At 31.4% G+C, this 16,728-nt stretch overlaps 1 protein-coding gene across 1 annotated transcript; it reads left to right on the plus strand.

The window, feature by feature from the left end:
- The first annotated feature begins 4,749 nt into the window (after window positions 1-4,749).
- Window positions 4,750-16,477, plus strand: LOC127700831 (forkhead box protein F1-B-like). The gene is made up of 2 exons (XM_052204517.1): window positions 4,750-5,826; window positions 16,158-16,477. Exons 1-2 carry the CDS (start codon window positions 4,791-4,793, stop codon window positions 16,283-16,285), a joined length of 1,164 nt encoding a protein of 387 aa, XP_052060477.1. The 5' UTR covers window positions 4,750-4,790; the 3' UTR covers window positions 16,286-16,477.
- Window positions 16,478-16,728: the final 251 nt, after the last annotated feature.

Genomic DNA, 16,728 nt, shown 5'->3' on the forward strand with positions numbered 1-16,728 from the left:
GAACTTTTATTGAAACATTATTTTTAAAGCAAAACGTTTTGGGCTCGTTTATCGTCGTTCATTTTGGGTGAAAATATATATAGATTTATTAAAAACGGTTACAAAATTGTATACATATAAAAATGTGGAGATGTGGTAAGATTAATACCAATGAGACAACTATCCACCAGAGTTAAAATGAAGTGAAGGTAAGCAATTATAGGCCACCGTACGCCCTATGATAATGAGAAAAATGTATTTTTATAAATAAGAAGACGTGGTATGAGTGTCAATGAGACTACTCTCCATCCAAGTCACAATCTCTATATTTAGGCTAAGTTTGAGTAACAGTCTATAACTTAAGGTCTGACTCCTGAACCACACTTCAGTTACTAGTACATTTACTTTTCTCTGTATAAAAAGTAAACAATTATAGGTCAAAGTACGGTCTTCAACACGGAGCCCTGGCTCACACCGAACAGCAAGCTATAAAGGGCCCCAAAATGACTAGTGTAAAACAATTCAAACAGGAAAACCAACGGTCTAATCTATATAAAAAACGAGAAACACTTATGAACCACACTAACAAAAGACAACCATAGTCAGCTTCGTAAGGCCCCAACATGAAAAATGTGAAACGTGAAAACTAACGGCCTAATTTAACCAAGCAATTTACGAAAAACAAATAAAACAGAAATGAACGACAACAACCACTGCACAATATGTTCGGTATTAAGGACAGGCACATAAAGAATGTGGTGGGGTTAAACATGATTATGAGTGCTCAACCCTCTCCTAATCTGAGGCAGTGGTGAAACAGCACAACATAAGAAAAAACTGTAAAAATCAGGCTCTCTTTACAAAAAATCTTACGACAAAAGTTAATCGTAACTTATACTGAAATGTTCATGACTTTTTTCTCGCAAGTTTTTTTTTTAATTGATCGCTGTTGCAATTAGCTTAACTCACAAGATCGGTACGAGTCACAAAAACACCTAACATAAAAACAATAGACACAAAGCACCGAAATAAGAGTTTTTGCAGTTACTGAAAGCTACTTCTAGGCCAATTAAAACTAAAAATAAATCATGCTCCCCAGACTAAAATATCAATCAGTACACATCCATCGGATTTAATATAAAGATGTCATAAACAGTCTGAGAAACGCACGACCTTGTGCAAAGTCAAAATATAAGTAAAGAGAAACGACAGGATTTAAGATCTTTAGTTCGTATAACTGTTCTATCAAGTTACGTTTTAATTTTTTTTTAAACAAAATGAATAATAGTATCGATAAAAACAATTTAAAATATATTTGCGTCTTGTATTTCTTGTGTGTATTTTCAAATGGCTTTATATCATCTTAATACGATTAAAATATTTCGCGTTATTTTTCTTTCTAATTTTTTATTTTGTTTAATTTTACCTTTCAACAATATATCGTCGTATGATTTCCGTTCTCAAAACGCGTGACGTTGAATTAACCCTCACCAGATACACTCGAGACCGACAGTTTTTTGGAAACAATAAGTATAAAAGGTTTGAGAGCATGAAAGCCATAAGAAATAAAAAAAAAAGCTTATATATATATATATATTTTTTACCTACATCTCCATTTATACTAGACTTTGAAAAAACGACAATATTCTCATCTGGGTATTTGTCTTGTTAAGGACTGAAATACACATTAGAGTTCCCGACTCATAAGATAAAAAAAATATTGAAAAAGAATGGAACAGGTTGTTCTTTTCACGGCAAGGCAATTTTTAAAAGGTCTCAGTCTTTTTGAAATTTACAGTGGCACAGCTTCATAGGTGAACTCAGGGTATACATAAGAAACATAAAGGTGTATTTAAGAACAAGTGACCAAGTTGTATATGTCGATTATTTGCTCTCACCAGCAGCGGTATCGACCCAGTGCTATTAAAAATGAAAACAACACTTTATAAAAATTTCATACGTCCGAAGCGCTTTTATTTTTTTTAATTTTTTTTTAACCTATAGGTTCCAAACTCTGTAAACTGAAGAATGTTGTGAAACTAGGTTTATAACACTGTGTATAGTGTTTGGAACCGTGCACGGGAGTGATATGAAACTCCGATATACCGTCCTGAATATTTATACCTACATCTATCATAACTTAGTTTACCATGTCTTGCCCGTTTTTGATTTTGGGTTAGGTTTTTTTATGTTGTCTTTTTGATTTTTTTGTGTGTGTGTGTGTGTGTGTGTGTCTATATTGAGACATTGATCTGTTAGTGTCATAATGTCATAAGATATTATTACTGAATTATAAGCACTGTATATAGGTATTTCGTGTTTTCCTAACCAAACAATAATGTAACAGTTTAGTGTTCTTGCGCTTTGGCATTTAAAAAAAGACTTGGTCAACCAACCATGTGATAAGTAAAAATGAGGAATTTGTTATTTGGAATAATAATCTTACCTGAACTTGAAGTGGAAAAATATGTCTCAATATTTAATATATCTATTTCCCGATTTTAATGTTGTGTATTTAGCTTCATATGCATTTCCATTCTCAATTTTATTGTATTGGGTCTGGAAAAACATGTACATGTAAATTGCCCTGAATGTACATTACGATGTAAACAACAGAGTCGTAAAGTCAGGTACTAGTATTAAGAAATTCTACAACTTTCTGTGACAAATTATTAAAAAAAGCTACAATGAAAAGGGGGATTATATACTAGTATATATATAACAACCGAGAAAATTAGCAAGAACCGAATATTTTAGATGCAGTTCATATAGTCGTTTTAATATTTGGTATTAGTAATTCAAAGGGACAAAATAGACGAATGGGCAACGTGACTACAACAGGACAAACATTTGGAAATTTTGGAAAACTGATGATAATAGTCTGTCGGAAATCTATTGGTTATCTCAGTAAAACGTCGTTCTTTCAGATTCCAATCTGCACTGTAAAACATCATGGCAGAAAAAATATTCTTTGAAAAAAAGAAATATAGTTTTTTATCCATGACGAACGTGTACTCAGTTTGAAAGTTAATTACTTAATATATATGTATTTCCATGATTACCCTTGACATTTGTGGGAGTTTTTCATACTGATAACTCTTGTAAAATTAGAAAAAAAACTTTTGAAAAAAAGAATCAAAGCATCATTAAAAATACGTCATTACGAAACAGAAGAATACATCGGCGTGTGTGGTATCAGTAAGTAATTGAATGCTGTATTTCATATGTGTCATTTTCCATACGATTTAATAAGTTTTTGACGATATCACGCCGAGGAAACTAGATAACCCCTGACCAATAAATGATCATCTGATTGGATGAATATGAAAACTTATGAGATAGGTGTGACCAATTTGTCGAAAAATGATTTCCTATGATAATCACCGAGAAATGCGTGTGTTATATACCGTCTGCTGACTGAAGATGGACATGATAATTCTGACATGACATAGCACCATTGCGGTCATATCAGGCTGCCATCTTGTCCACGGTGGCTATTTGGTAATAGTATATTCAATTCCTTGCAACAATATTGCTTGATTTTTGTTGAATATATTTCTGACATTAGATAATGATGATGATGATGGCGAATAAGAACGCAGAAGCTATAAAATGGCCTATAGATAATGTTTTGTTGATCAGAAAAAAAAATGTGAAATTTGCGATCCAACATATCTGACCTCATATTTGAAGACTGATTGAATTTTTTGAATGTGTGCCTTCGGCTGTTGTCTGCTCTTTGGTCGGGTTGTTGTCTCTTTGACTTATTCCCCATTTCCATTCTCAATTTTATTAGAGTAAAATTTCTATGATTACAATTATAACAACACCAAAATTATGCCATCAGGAAGATTTCGTTTTATTGATATCTTCAGTTACTATTTTTAAATACAAAAAACATTATTTACAGTTGAATTCATTATTACTATAAATTGGTTTATTAAAACAATTTGTGAATGTGTAAATTTATAAACAATTTTATTTTTATTTATTATTATTTATCTATTCGTTTAATTTTAAAATCCAAACGCATATTAAACCAATGCAATTGTTAAAGAAGGTATACATTTTTCTTACCTTCATGTTCTACCTAAATGAACAGTAGATTAAATAGGCAGTAATTGCATTATTAATACTTAATTTGTTTATTTTTGTTTAAATAAAATGTGTTGGTATTCATGTCATGTATTTATACTTCAGCTCTCGTTTTTCACAGCAAAATCACGTTAGAATCAAATAGTTTATTTTGTCAGAAGAAACTTCTTAGTTGATTTTGTTAACGCCGAAACTATCAAAATATTTGTAACAAATTTAAATAAAAAAGTATAAACTTTATTTTTCATTGATATAAATGTGTATTAAAACTGTTTACTACGGAAATTAAACTGATTATCTATATATCTAAATAGTACACTCCCAGCATCACGTCTGCTGACCAATCATATCGCGTGCAGGGTGCTTCATCGGCATCGCTTACGATGTTAATTTCTGTGCCAAATTATGCATAAAACTGAGATCAATGTCAGTATTATCTTAATCTTAGAAAACCATGTCTAACAAGTCATCATCTTATTGATAAGAATGCTTGATTTCCGAAAAGATTGATTTTCACATTTTCCAGTTTTACTTTTGATTGATTCTTCAAACTGTTTAAAATTTCTCGGATTTTATTGATACTGAAATCGACTTTTGAAGTGAACAGATTAGCCGGTGTTTATATAACTACTGTTTATAACTGTTTACAAATTGTGCAAGAATAATAATAAACAATGGCAGTATCGTGTGCTAACGAGATCACAGAACTTAGGCAAATGCAACTTCTGCCGCCAACTGACAATAAATTTGTTCCGAAGATCGAACCAGAGGGGTCAGATGATGAAAATGACTCGGAAGTTAGCTCGGAAGAGATTTCCACAACAACAAACTGTTCGCTTAGTCCAGATTCTCAGTCAGTGGAACAAAAGGGAACGAAGAAATCAGGAGTTGGAGTTCGCAGACAAGAAAAACCACCATATTCATATATTGCTTTGATCGTTATGGCCATCCAAGCGTCACCGAATAAAAGATGCACATTGAGTGAAATATATCAATTTTTACAGCAACGTTTCCCATTCTTCAGAGGAGCTTACCAAGGTTGGAAGAATTCAGTTCGACATAATCTCTCTCTCAATGAATGCTTCATAAAGTTACCTAAAGGTCTGGGACGTCCGGGAAAAGGACATTATTGGACTGTCGATCCAGGAGCAGAGTTCATGTTTGAGGAGGGGTCCTTCAGAAGAAGACCAAGGGGTTTCAGAAGAAAATGTCAAGCCTTAAAACCCTTCGGAATGCTAGGGATGAATGGAGCACCGAACATGATGGGACCACATTATGATCTTTTTCACCAAAATAGTAATATGAATGCAATGAATATGCCATGCACTGGAGGTGTTCCGCAGTCGTACGACACAAACAATCATATCATGCCGTCTGCTACTTCTTCTCTACCTCACTGTAACTATACAGCTATGGGACAACAAAGTCCGAATGTCAACGTAAATTGTAGCTTTAATATGACAGTAAATGGCCGTTATGGCTCTTCCGGCTGTGGTATGCCTGGTTTAGAAAATGACTATATGACAAATTCAAATAATTTGACACCTTCGATGTATGAAAGAGACCATAATACAATGCAAAACATTTCTAATTCATGGAACGCACAAAGAGCTTATTTAAAGCAGCAACAGATGAGTCCTTCCGGAAGCACTGGTTCCATCCATAGTATGTCGCCTTCTAGTTCCGGTGACCATTCTCCATACGGACCAAATCCACCAAGTTCATCAGAAGCCATGGATTTAGCACTAGCCGGTAAATATTTTAAGCTCTTTTTTAATACAACTTTTCAATAGAAAATCGAATCAAACTAGCATGATAGTTTTAATGCATGAAAATTCTGATGTCTCAGACGTTAATACATCAAATATTTGACTGAAATCGAACAAGACTGCAGGGAAAAAATTGAAATATTTGACGAGGGAAATTTTGTACTTGACTTCCGTATTTTGAACATTGCGCTGTACCATCAACTGAATGTCCCTTTTTGTATTACCCAATAAAATATTAAATGCGGTTCGTTCTTTTATTCATTTACATACGAAAATCAAATACAATACATCTTGTTTGAGATTTTTCTAATAAATCAACATCCTAAGAGAAACCAGAATAATTTCATACGCCAGTATATTTTAACAAAGCAGTTAGAACATGTGGCAAAAATGGGAAATACATTAATTACATTAATCTACTTGGTGTATGACACTATCTTTTTTACTCATGTCTGAAAAGCCAAATATGTTTTGATAAGATACATTGACAAATTTCAAACTTACAGAAAAATTCTGTTCCTAGAGATAAGGTTTGAAAAATAGTTCTTTCGTTATTTTCCCAAGGCTACTGAAAGGGCTTTAGAGTTTGGCGTTTTGTAATTCACAATTTTAAATTCGTCCCTTAAAATATACTTTTCTTTACAAAAAATAACAAGTTTTCTTTAAAAGCTCTACAATATTTGACGGAAACTCCATTCATCTTGGTGAAGTGTAACATCTGTAATTTTATTTATTGAGAAAACAAATCATTTGTTCAGAATTTGTCAAAATCAGTTAAAATATTGGTGGGGAATTCTAATAAATCTCTTCACTGCGGGATGACGACATGGCACGAGATTTACCCTTTTAGCGTCAGTGTCGTATCATCATTGTCACAGTAGGCGGCACTGCAGATTTTAACAGAAGATATGTTAGTCCCGCAGTTAATAAATTAATGAAGGGTAATAATCATTATTATTTTTACATAATCCATTATCTTTTGTGTGATTAATACCATAATGATAATTTTTTTAAAACAAATTATGTTACAAATGGAAATATATAAATAATGAAATGTAAACTGTGGGCTTTTTTCGTCGTGTTTTTTCAAATATATAAAAGGAAGACGACTTTGTTCAAAAACGATATTGTAGTATGTTTATTATTCTTTTTCGTCTTTAGAAATTAATTCTGATTGAATATCCCATTTGTATCAACTTTTTTCAAGCAAAACAGATATAAGTTTTCTTCAATATACCGATTTTTTTTCACATATCGTTTGTCATTCTCTTTGTAGAGTTTTAACTCAAAATACTGAGAGCCGAATTTTTAAAATGTTTTATAAAACTGAATACATTGAATAAAAATTTCCAAAAATAAATCGCTTTTAATATATAACCATTTGTATATGTGTAAAAATTAGATACATTAGTGTCTTTTATGAGAAATAGAAATTTTAGAACTTATGTGCATGTGTTGAAAGATAGTGGGGAATTTGCTTAGTTCCACCACAATTCTCATATATATGCATTTTGTCCTACTAAAACTTGTTTTATCCTTTTGTAAATATAACTATTTTTCGGTTGGTATATTTTTTTCAATTATAACATTTAATTTTTATACATCCTTGGCTTTCAAATATTTGGCTTTGAGCGTTCCTGATGAAGGTAAATCCAGAAAAGCGCTTTGGACGAATGACATTTATAAAGTTTAAACGTTAGAAAATTAGGTTTTAAAAACTTTTCTTTGAAAATTGATAATTTCGTATGAGTCAAAATTCTCTTTTATATATATGAAAAAATTCTGGTTACTAAATAACTTACTAAGATGATAACATTCTTATAAAAACAATAAGTTTTATTGGAATTTAATTAAGTTTACCAGAAACAAAACACTCGCGCTCTGAAGTCTTTAATCTTTTCCCAGCAGAGTGAAAGCTAATCTTATCCATCAATACTTTGTTTTAAAATTATTATCCTCCAATTTATCTCTGCCATGTTCTATTATCACCTCAAATAGATTTTTGGAGGTTGTTTGTTTATACTGGAAATTGGTCCGAGTCTTTGTACCTACGATACCGTTGTGAAGTAACCACGGACCGAATTTCCCTTGGCGTATTGGTATCTAGTTAGAACGCGGTCATATATCGTTGTATTATGAAAAATAAATAAATAAAATAATTCTGGAAATATATATCCTTTGATGATAAAGATTGTTTTTGTTAAATAACATCTGTAATTCATTTTCATTGTAGAGTATTTCTCAAACAAACAATGGTGTTAATATTCTTTTAGAAGAGGTTTTCATTATTTCATAAAAGACCAACCATTCGAGGGGATGTTTTTTTACTCCGAGCCGTTTTGTAATAAAAAAAATTCAGATTATTCTCTAAATCGAATTTTGTTGAAATTTCATATGCATTTAGAACTCGTTGATCTGCATCTGAATATACAAAAAAATGATACATATATATTATACGGCCTATATTATATAGCACTTATACTTTTAGAGAAACAGTCAATTAATTTTTTTGAGAAATAAGTCTATCAATGTTTTGAATGTGTGTAAAAAGCGGCGAGAAACATATTTTTTTTTTTACTATTAATTGGCATTTCTTGAAAATCCATCCATAGCATTTGTTTTCACATGATATGTCATTGCTGTCAAAATTTTCTTTTTAACAATATGAAAATATTCGGGGGTCACTGGATATATTTATTGTTTTGTTCTCTAAATCATTTAAGTATATGAATTATTTATGTTTTTTTTAAAAGTCACGACGTTACAATTTGACCTTTTGTTACTCTCTACATTTATCATCTCTACTGGGAAAAAAACGAATCTGGTGACCCCTTATATTTTCACATGATAAAAATGGAATTGTTTACAGCATTACGTCTGTGGACAGATTTTCGAGAGAGAGAAAAAAAAACACAGTTTAAAGTGAAAATTGACTTGTTTGTCACTTTTTACGTAAATTCTATACATTAAAAGACATATTTCATAGTTTTCGAATTGACTGTATCTTTGGAATTATAAATGCTACATGTATCATTTTTCGATATTCAGGTACAGTTTAACGAGTCATATATAAATGCATACAAAATTTCATTAAAAAACCGAAATATCGCCCAATTACGTATATTTTGCTTAAAATAATTCGTAAAATCTGAGCATCCTTCTAAAACCTATTTGTTTATTTGTTTGTTGACTCATTGTAACTCAAAGGACTCCCTCCCCCCCCCCCCCCCCCCCCCCACCCCGAATTCTCAATGTATATATCAAAATGTGATGCAATGTATAAAGATAGTATCAATAAAATAACTTTGGTCATAATACCTAATGAAAAATCCCCCCGCCCTGAATTTTCAATTCATATATCAAATTGTAATATAAAGATAGTAGCAATAAAAATATCTTTGGTCATAATAACCAATGAAAAATTACAAACAAAAATGTTATGAGGTCTCTCCATATTGAATACTTATTCCAAGGACTTTTATGTATAGAAATAAAAGAGAGCAAGCTAAATTTTCATTTTAATTTTTTTCCGAGATAAATATTTTAGAAAGCGATACCTTAAATTTAACAATGATAGCATATTTAAAATTTCATTTTACTACAACTTCTGCAGGAGAGAGAAATATTATTTTAACACCAAAATATTTCCATTTTCTGTGAATTGTTGGGCGATCGATGATATTTTAAAATGAAATTGTTGATTTCATTTAAATGGATCGATAATTCAGAAAGTCTTCAGGGAATGGCGGTGTTTTTTTTATTGGTTTCCCAAATTTTGGAGCAAGCAAACCCGAAGAACTATGAATCAGTTTGGAGTTGGCTTGATTAAGTTATATTCGTTCAACATGGATTTTTTAAATAGTTCCTGTATATCGGAATTTATCTCAAATTCATCATGACTTTATGAAAATATACTGAAGGCCAATAAACTAACGTAAGATATATATTGGAATTCGAAGCGGGAACAAATTTTGGGGTTTTATATATAATGTATGAAAAAGGCAATAGACTCCGGAGTATATCATTTTTCTACAGGTTACCTACACTGTAGTAGGACATTCTGGTACTCGGTCGAGTAGGAAAAACTAAACGAAGTAAAATCAAGCTTATAATCGGTGCAATTTGGGAAAAAAATAAGTTTTATGTGATCTTTACGCGACTAAATCATCGCAAAACAGTAAAATATTTTCCCAAAGTTGCACCGAATTCAAGTTTGATTTTACTTATTTTAGTTGCTCTTACTTGACCAAGTACTAGAATGTCCTATCACAAAGAAGTAACCTGTCAAAAAAATTATATACCCTGAGGTCAAAAGTATGTAGTCCCTAAAAAATAATTATAAAATACACAAATAAATACATAAAAAAATACACAAATAAATACACAAAAAATACAAAAATAAAAAATAAAATAAATAAAAACAATGAATCAATAAATAAACAAAGACATATATAAATTAATAAAAACATAAATGAATAAACAAATAAATAAAATAAATAAATAAACAAATGAATAAATAAATAAATAAATAAATAAATAAATACACAAATTATATATAAATCGTTTGATTATTGTAATCGCAAAAGTACAACGAAATTTTTCTTTTTTTTTCTAAATATGAAATTTGAAAGTATTCTGACATTTTGCAACATATTGAAACGGTTGAAATATCTCTATCTCTCTATGCGATAAGACTAATGGGGATCTAATTTTCGGCCATTAGTACGCGATAAAGTTTCTACTTCACGCTGACCATGATGTAAAACTGACAGTGTTAATGAATCTGACATGGATTACAGCTGGTGAGGGGTATAGATCGTCTATATATCATCTCATCACATTAGTAAATCATTACTTGGTCCGTTTTGGAGGTTCTCCAAGGAACAAATGTATTAATCGGCAGTTGATGAGTGGGCAGTATTATTCATTCATTCTTAAAGATCACCACCAATCCTGAAATCAATTTTTTTAAAGATAATAATTGATTGCATTTCAACACCTTGATATATCTATATATTTTCATTTAATTATCTGTTCGATTTACTTTTAAAAAATGGTTGTATTAAAATTATGTGAATTATAATTGAATATATAATCAATTATTTACTTTTGCAATTACATCAAAAGGATAGGCAAAGCAGTGAAACATACAACGAAAAAAATAATACATGACAAAATTTAATGCATGTATAGTAAAATATACGTTGCCCATAAGGTGTTTCGCAATTGTTTTACATTTTGTATCTCCCCAAAATGTTTTTTTTTTATAGAGCGCAAACATTTGATCAATACCATAGGCCATGTTTAATATGATTTTATTGATGAATTTATAAGGGTATATATTTTATTTTTCAATTATCTGTGTCGCACAGCCTAAAAAGACAAATTAAATGGTATAGTGGCGCAACAATAGATAGTCAAGGAAAAATAAAGAAATAGCAAAAACAACATCAGTATCACACTTGTTTAAAAAAAAAACTACCGATATGAAAATAAGAGGATGTGGTATGATTGCCAACGAGAAAACTCTCCACCAGAGACTAAGTGACGCATATATATAGGTCACCGTACGGTATTCAACAAAGAACAAAACCAATACCGCACAGTCAGCTATAAAAGGCCCCGAAATGAAAAATATAAATCAGTTCAAACGAGAAAACTAATGACCTGATTTATGTACAAAACAATAGACGAAAAACATATATGATATACAACATTTTTTCCGTTTCGATTAAAAAATAAATAAATGGAACTAAAACGACTTTTTCAGCTTTTTGGTTGATTCTGAAAATGTGTTTGTTTTTTTGTTTTTTTGTTTTTTTCGTTTTTTGCCAAGTCTTTTTACAGCATGGATATGGATCAAAAGATAAAAAAAAAACAACATGAAGCAGTATCACAACAGTAAAACCTTTATTATCCTGATTAATGGTGATTCTTTCTTTTGTTTTAATAGGAATATATATCTGATAAGTAAAGTGGAAAAGAAAATTTCAAAAGAATATATGTATTAAATATGCTGTTTCATCTTTTCTTTTTACAATTAAAATATTTACAAAAAAGTAATTTTTGTATCAAAACAGGGACCACCGAGATGGAATATTGTGGATGACTATAAAAATATAATACACAAAGTTAGCTTCTGTTTTCATTGCTTTTCTTTCTTTTAAATCGGTTTTACTATCTTATAACTTTGACATTTAGAGCTGCAATGCACTTGCAGAGCGAGCAATATAATTTTAGAGTCTTTGACGAAGAAAATATATTAGACGCAAAACGCACCACGAAAACTGACGGGAGATCCACAGCAGTATGTAGACCACCAAGAAAAGATCATCTTTTCGTTACTAATCTGACCTCTAGGGTGTTGAAACAACAACTAAATTATCATATGACATCAGTCAGGGTAGTTAATTTCAATTTGGCATCGCTATGATTTACTGCAACAATTTGCGTTATACTGGTCTTTCTTGAACCTGAAAGACATGACAAATAGAAAAAAAGTCAGGAATTGAGGGAGATGTGTATCGTAAACAAAAACCAGAATCTTTGTTCTATCTTTATATTCACATGGAAACTATATTTAAATTAATTTTACATAATACATTTGACATCTCATCTTCACAGTTTATATCTTATCATTCACGATAGTAATTATTTTGCACTGAATAACTTTGATACATTTGTTGTTATTTAATTTTACGGAGCAATAAAGTTTCCTTTTTTATTGCCAATAAATGATTTCTAGTGTATTACACTAGGATGAAGCCAAAGTATGATGATTGACCAAGGAGTGCTTGATTTTTCCTGGAAGTATTGGAATGTACTTTTACACTCAGGAACCATATGGCATGTGTACCATATGCCTCTTACTAAGATAAAAACTGTACAATTTATTCGTCACGTAATAACTTGTGTCTTTTGATAATTTACATAAAAAATGTTTTGTGCCATGGACAAGCAACGGGAAACGACACAAAACTTGATTATATTCATGAGTCCATTGTTCTCTACCAAAAAGACGAGATAATATGGGCAATTCGGTGTCATATATGAATATCAGACGAACGAAAACCCACAAGTACTAAAAATGTATGAATACCTTTTGGACCTCTCTATGCTTTTTTCGTAAACAAATGTAACTCGTCATTTTATATTTTTAAATTACTATTAAAAATTTGTAAATAAATCTTCGGTCTTTAAGTTTGCCTTTTCTGTCGATATATTCGCCTGTAATTGTGTAATTCAATTCAAAAAACATGATGTATGGTCTTTCCAATTAAATCTTCGGCTTTCAGTGTCAAGCATTTTTTTATCGATATTTCTGCTGTTCACTTGTTGTCCCCCGCGCAATATCTGGCGTCCGTCCGTCCGGTCTTGTTAGCGCTCTCACGTGTACAATTATCGCCAGATTTTTATGAAATTTTAATTATAGGTTTATATCATCAATGTCTTTGGCGAGTTCAAAAATCAGTGCCGATCAATTATTTTTGAAAGAGTTATGCTCCTTGGAATTATTGATTATGTGGAAAATTGCATAGTTAGAGCTCTCATGTGTTAAATTCTTGCCAGATTTTTATGAAACTTATATCATAGGTTTATATCAGCAATGTCTTTGACACTTTCGAAAATAAGTTCTGATCAAATATTTTTAACGAGTTATGCCCCTTGGAAATATTAATTATAATGGAAATCACATTGCATTTGCTCTGAAGCCTTCATTTCTATAATATATTAATAAAAAGTTTTAAAGAAGAAAAAAAAGTGCTTTTTTTTAGTTATTGCCCTTGTACCTTGGATAGATAAGATATGTGCAACGCGGGGGACATTGGAACTCTTTTTTTTGTCTTGGAATGTCCTCCACCCCCATATTAACACGTTATACGACTTTCGAAATATACTACAGTGTCAACAAAATTATTTAAAAGTACTAGTATTGATTGGGCACATGATTTAATGCCCCATATATCATTAGAACGGAGGTATGGGGGAGGGTCTGCCACGCGCAGCTTAATTTTCGGCCATCTCACGATGGAAGACGCGGAAATACAATTATCAATTTTTCTCCATTTGTCTGTTACAAACAAGTTACATAAAATGTTCTTGTTAATTTATTGGCAATGCATGGCTTCAATATTTTCAATACAGAATTTTCGACGTAGCAACAAATTGTGTTATTTCAATGACGAAAAAACAACTAAATTCATAAAATATTATGGTATGCACGAATGTGAATATTTCAAATTCTTCAATAGAACCAGGACATGAGGTATACCCTTGAACAATGTGAAATGAAATTTTCTTGCGTATTTTCCGGTTATTATAAAGAGATATCCTAAAGCGATGGAAAAGAGATTGAAATTAATAATTTTTGTTAACAATGAATCGCATACTTAAATTTAGACAAATAAAGTTAGTAGGAGCCACATAACCATACTGTATACGGCCCTTACACTGCAAAGTTAATTAGCTAAAACACCATTTTACGCATGCCTTATGGGGTTGGAACCTTTGTAAGTCCTCAAAAGAGGAAGGGCCATTAATTTCCCTTGGACATATTTTACTCCAGGGCCATTAAAAAATCTTGCAATCTTCCTAAAATTTTCGGTTCACGGCTTCATGTGTGTACATCACTACAAATACGCATTTCTTTACATGTGACCAAATTATCTATAATATTAAAGGAACGAATTTGTCCAATTTTCAGGAAAACGAGTGGCTCAAACCAAGGAGGTCATGTAACCTCCTTGCTCAAACTGAAAGATGTTTAGATTGTATATATTTTGTTCTAGCATTACCATATATAATCGAACATTGCAGAATTCGAATATTGCCTTTTTAAATGTAACTGTAGCAGCATCTACAATTTAAATAGGAAATAATTTTACTGAAAAGAGGTTACAAAAAAAACTTTATTATGGGTGGGTTGCTGTCTCCTTGACGTATACCCCAAATCTATTTAAATGAATATAATAACGGTACAATCTATCGAAAGTCTTTACTAAAAACCAACAATGTTCGTTTAAATCATAAGTGTTAAATTCATTGAGTTTATTATTCAATAAAAATAAGCAAACGTCCACGTTTGTTTTTATTATCAAAAACCAGCAATATCCAACACAATTACTGTAATGTAATGAAAACACTACTATATATATAACACTGTTCTATTACATTCTTTAACGTAGTCTCAGTGTCATGATGCTCTGCTTCATTAAGATCTATTTAAAGTGTTTTTCATATTCGAGCTTTGAGCGTATTACTTTCCACTAAATAAGTTGGCTTACAACTGCAACTGATAGATTTAGCAAATGTTGAGTATTTAACTCTAATATGAATGAAAAGGACAAGTTTAAAATTTTCCAAAACGTTATCGTATAAGTAAAGCTATATATTGTCTTTCAGTTTCAATAGGGTAGGGCAAGTTTTATCTGAATTTATTTCACACCAGGGCCATTTTATAACAGTCTTTTTAATTTTTAATTTTGGTTCATTTATATGTTTCGGAGTTTAGTGTGAAGTCCTTTTGTGCTGAACTAGTACATTATTGATTATAGGGGCCAGCTGAGGCCCGCCTCCGTGTGCGAGAAACTGTGTTGAAGACCCATTGGTGGCCTTGGGCTGTTCTTTGGTCAGGTTGTTGTCTCTTTGACGCATTCCCCGTGTCCATTCTCAGTTTTATTTTAATCTTCAGAGTATCACAGCTTCGGTGTGTATCTGATGAGGTTCTAACAACATTATGACGTAATATTTCTGAACATGTAATTTTTATAAATGCCTAAGTTGGCTCAACACTACAAGTGTGAAAGATTTTGGCAAACTTTGAATAATAAAAAAAAAAAGAAATAAAGAAAAAAAAACTTTTAACGGTAACTACAACCCAAATTCAATCGAAATCTGTTTTTCATTCTAATCGCTTTAATCACGTGATATGTACTATCTAAATGAAACAAAATTCAATGGCCGCAGTTTCAGCGTTTCCGATCTTGCGTTATCGTAGCGTATAGTCGCTTTCCCCAATAATATATGTGACGCTGTATTTTATATACAATGTAAACTAATTTGCCGAGTGCCTAAGACACCTGTAGGACAGCTAGGAGGTGCTGTCGTTATGCCTCAGCATTTTCGAATCCCATAGAGTAAACGATATCAAAATTTATATCTTGGAGAATGGTATATTGTATTCTTAACGAAAAATAAACATTTACTTAAGAGAAGTGAGGGATTCGGTCAAATAAGAATTCGAATATATATCACTGACAAGAAAACCACTACAGTAAAGTACCCAAATGTCTTAAATCTTTCTTTTATTATCAGGTATGAGACTACAGAACCCAGTTTATAACCAGACCACTTCATGTGACCGAAAGCCATATGTCTACTATGGCTCAAACGGAATGTCATCAACACTCCACCCTGCATATTATGAAAAGTGCTCAATGTAACAACCAGATGCTATGTTAGAAAAAGGGACAACTGGCAGCAATTTAGAAACCGAAAAAGAACAGCAAAAGACAATTTTTCCTGATTTTTTCAAAGTTGTGTACAGAATTATTTTGTTGTAAGAAACTGTTGTACTTTGCTATTGTCGACGCACATTGTAATTGTTAGACTACAGATATACAAATTATAAATTATATATGTTTACTTTATTAGAGATGCCTTTCAGTTTTATTACAATAACTGCTGTAAATATCAGATACACCCATAGCCCGATTTGGTGTATTAAATTTACATCAATATATTATGGTTAATGCAAATGATAGATTTCGATGATTTAGGAGGGAGGTCTTTCAACATTTTGACTTTATGTTAAGGAAACCATGATAAATGCAGGATATCCAATTACATCTTGGAGTAAGTAAAAGATATAATAATAGAATTATCA

This window comes from Mytilus californianus, unplaced genomic scaffold, assembly GCF_021869535.1.
Source record: "Mytilus californianus isolate M0D057914Y unplaced genomic scaffold, xbMytCali1.0.p SCAF_5, whole genome shotgun sequence".
Lineage (NCBI taxonomy): Eukaryota > Metazoa > Mollusca > Bivalvia > Mytilida > Mytilidae > Mytilus > Mytilus californianus.

Bases quoted from the DNA above. Each gene is read 5' to 3' on its own strand.
- LOC127700831 (XM_052204517.1), top strand. From the start codon at position 4,791: ATGCAACTTCTGCCGCCAACTGACAATAAATTTGTTCCGAAGATCGAA. The intron at 5,827-16,157 runs GTAAATATTTTA...TTTTATTATCAG, and splicing joins CATGGATTTAGCACTAGCCG to GTATGAGACTACAGAACCCA.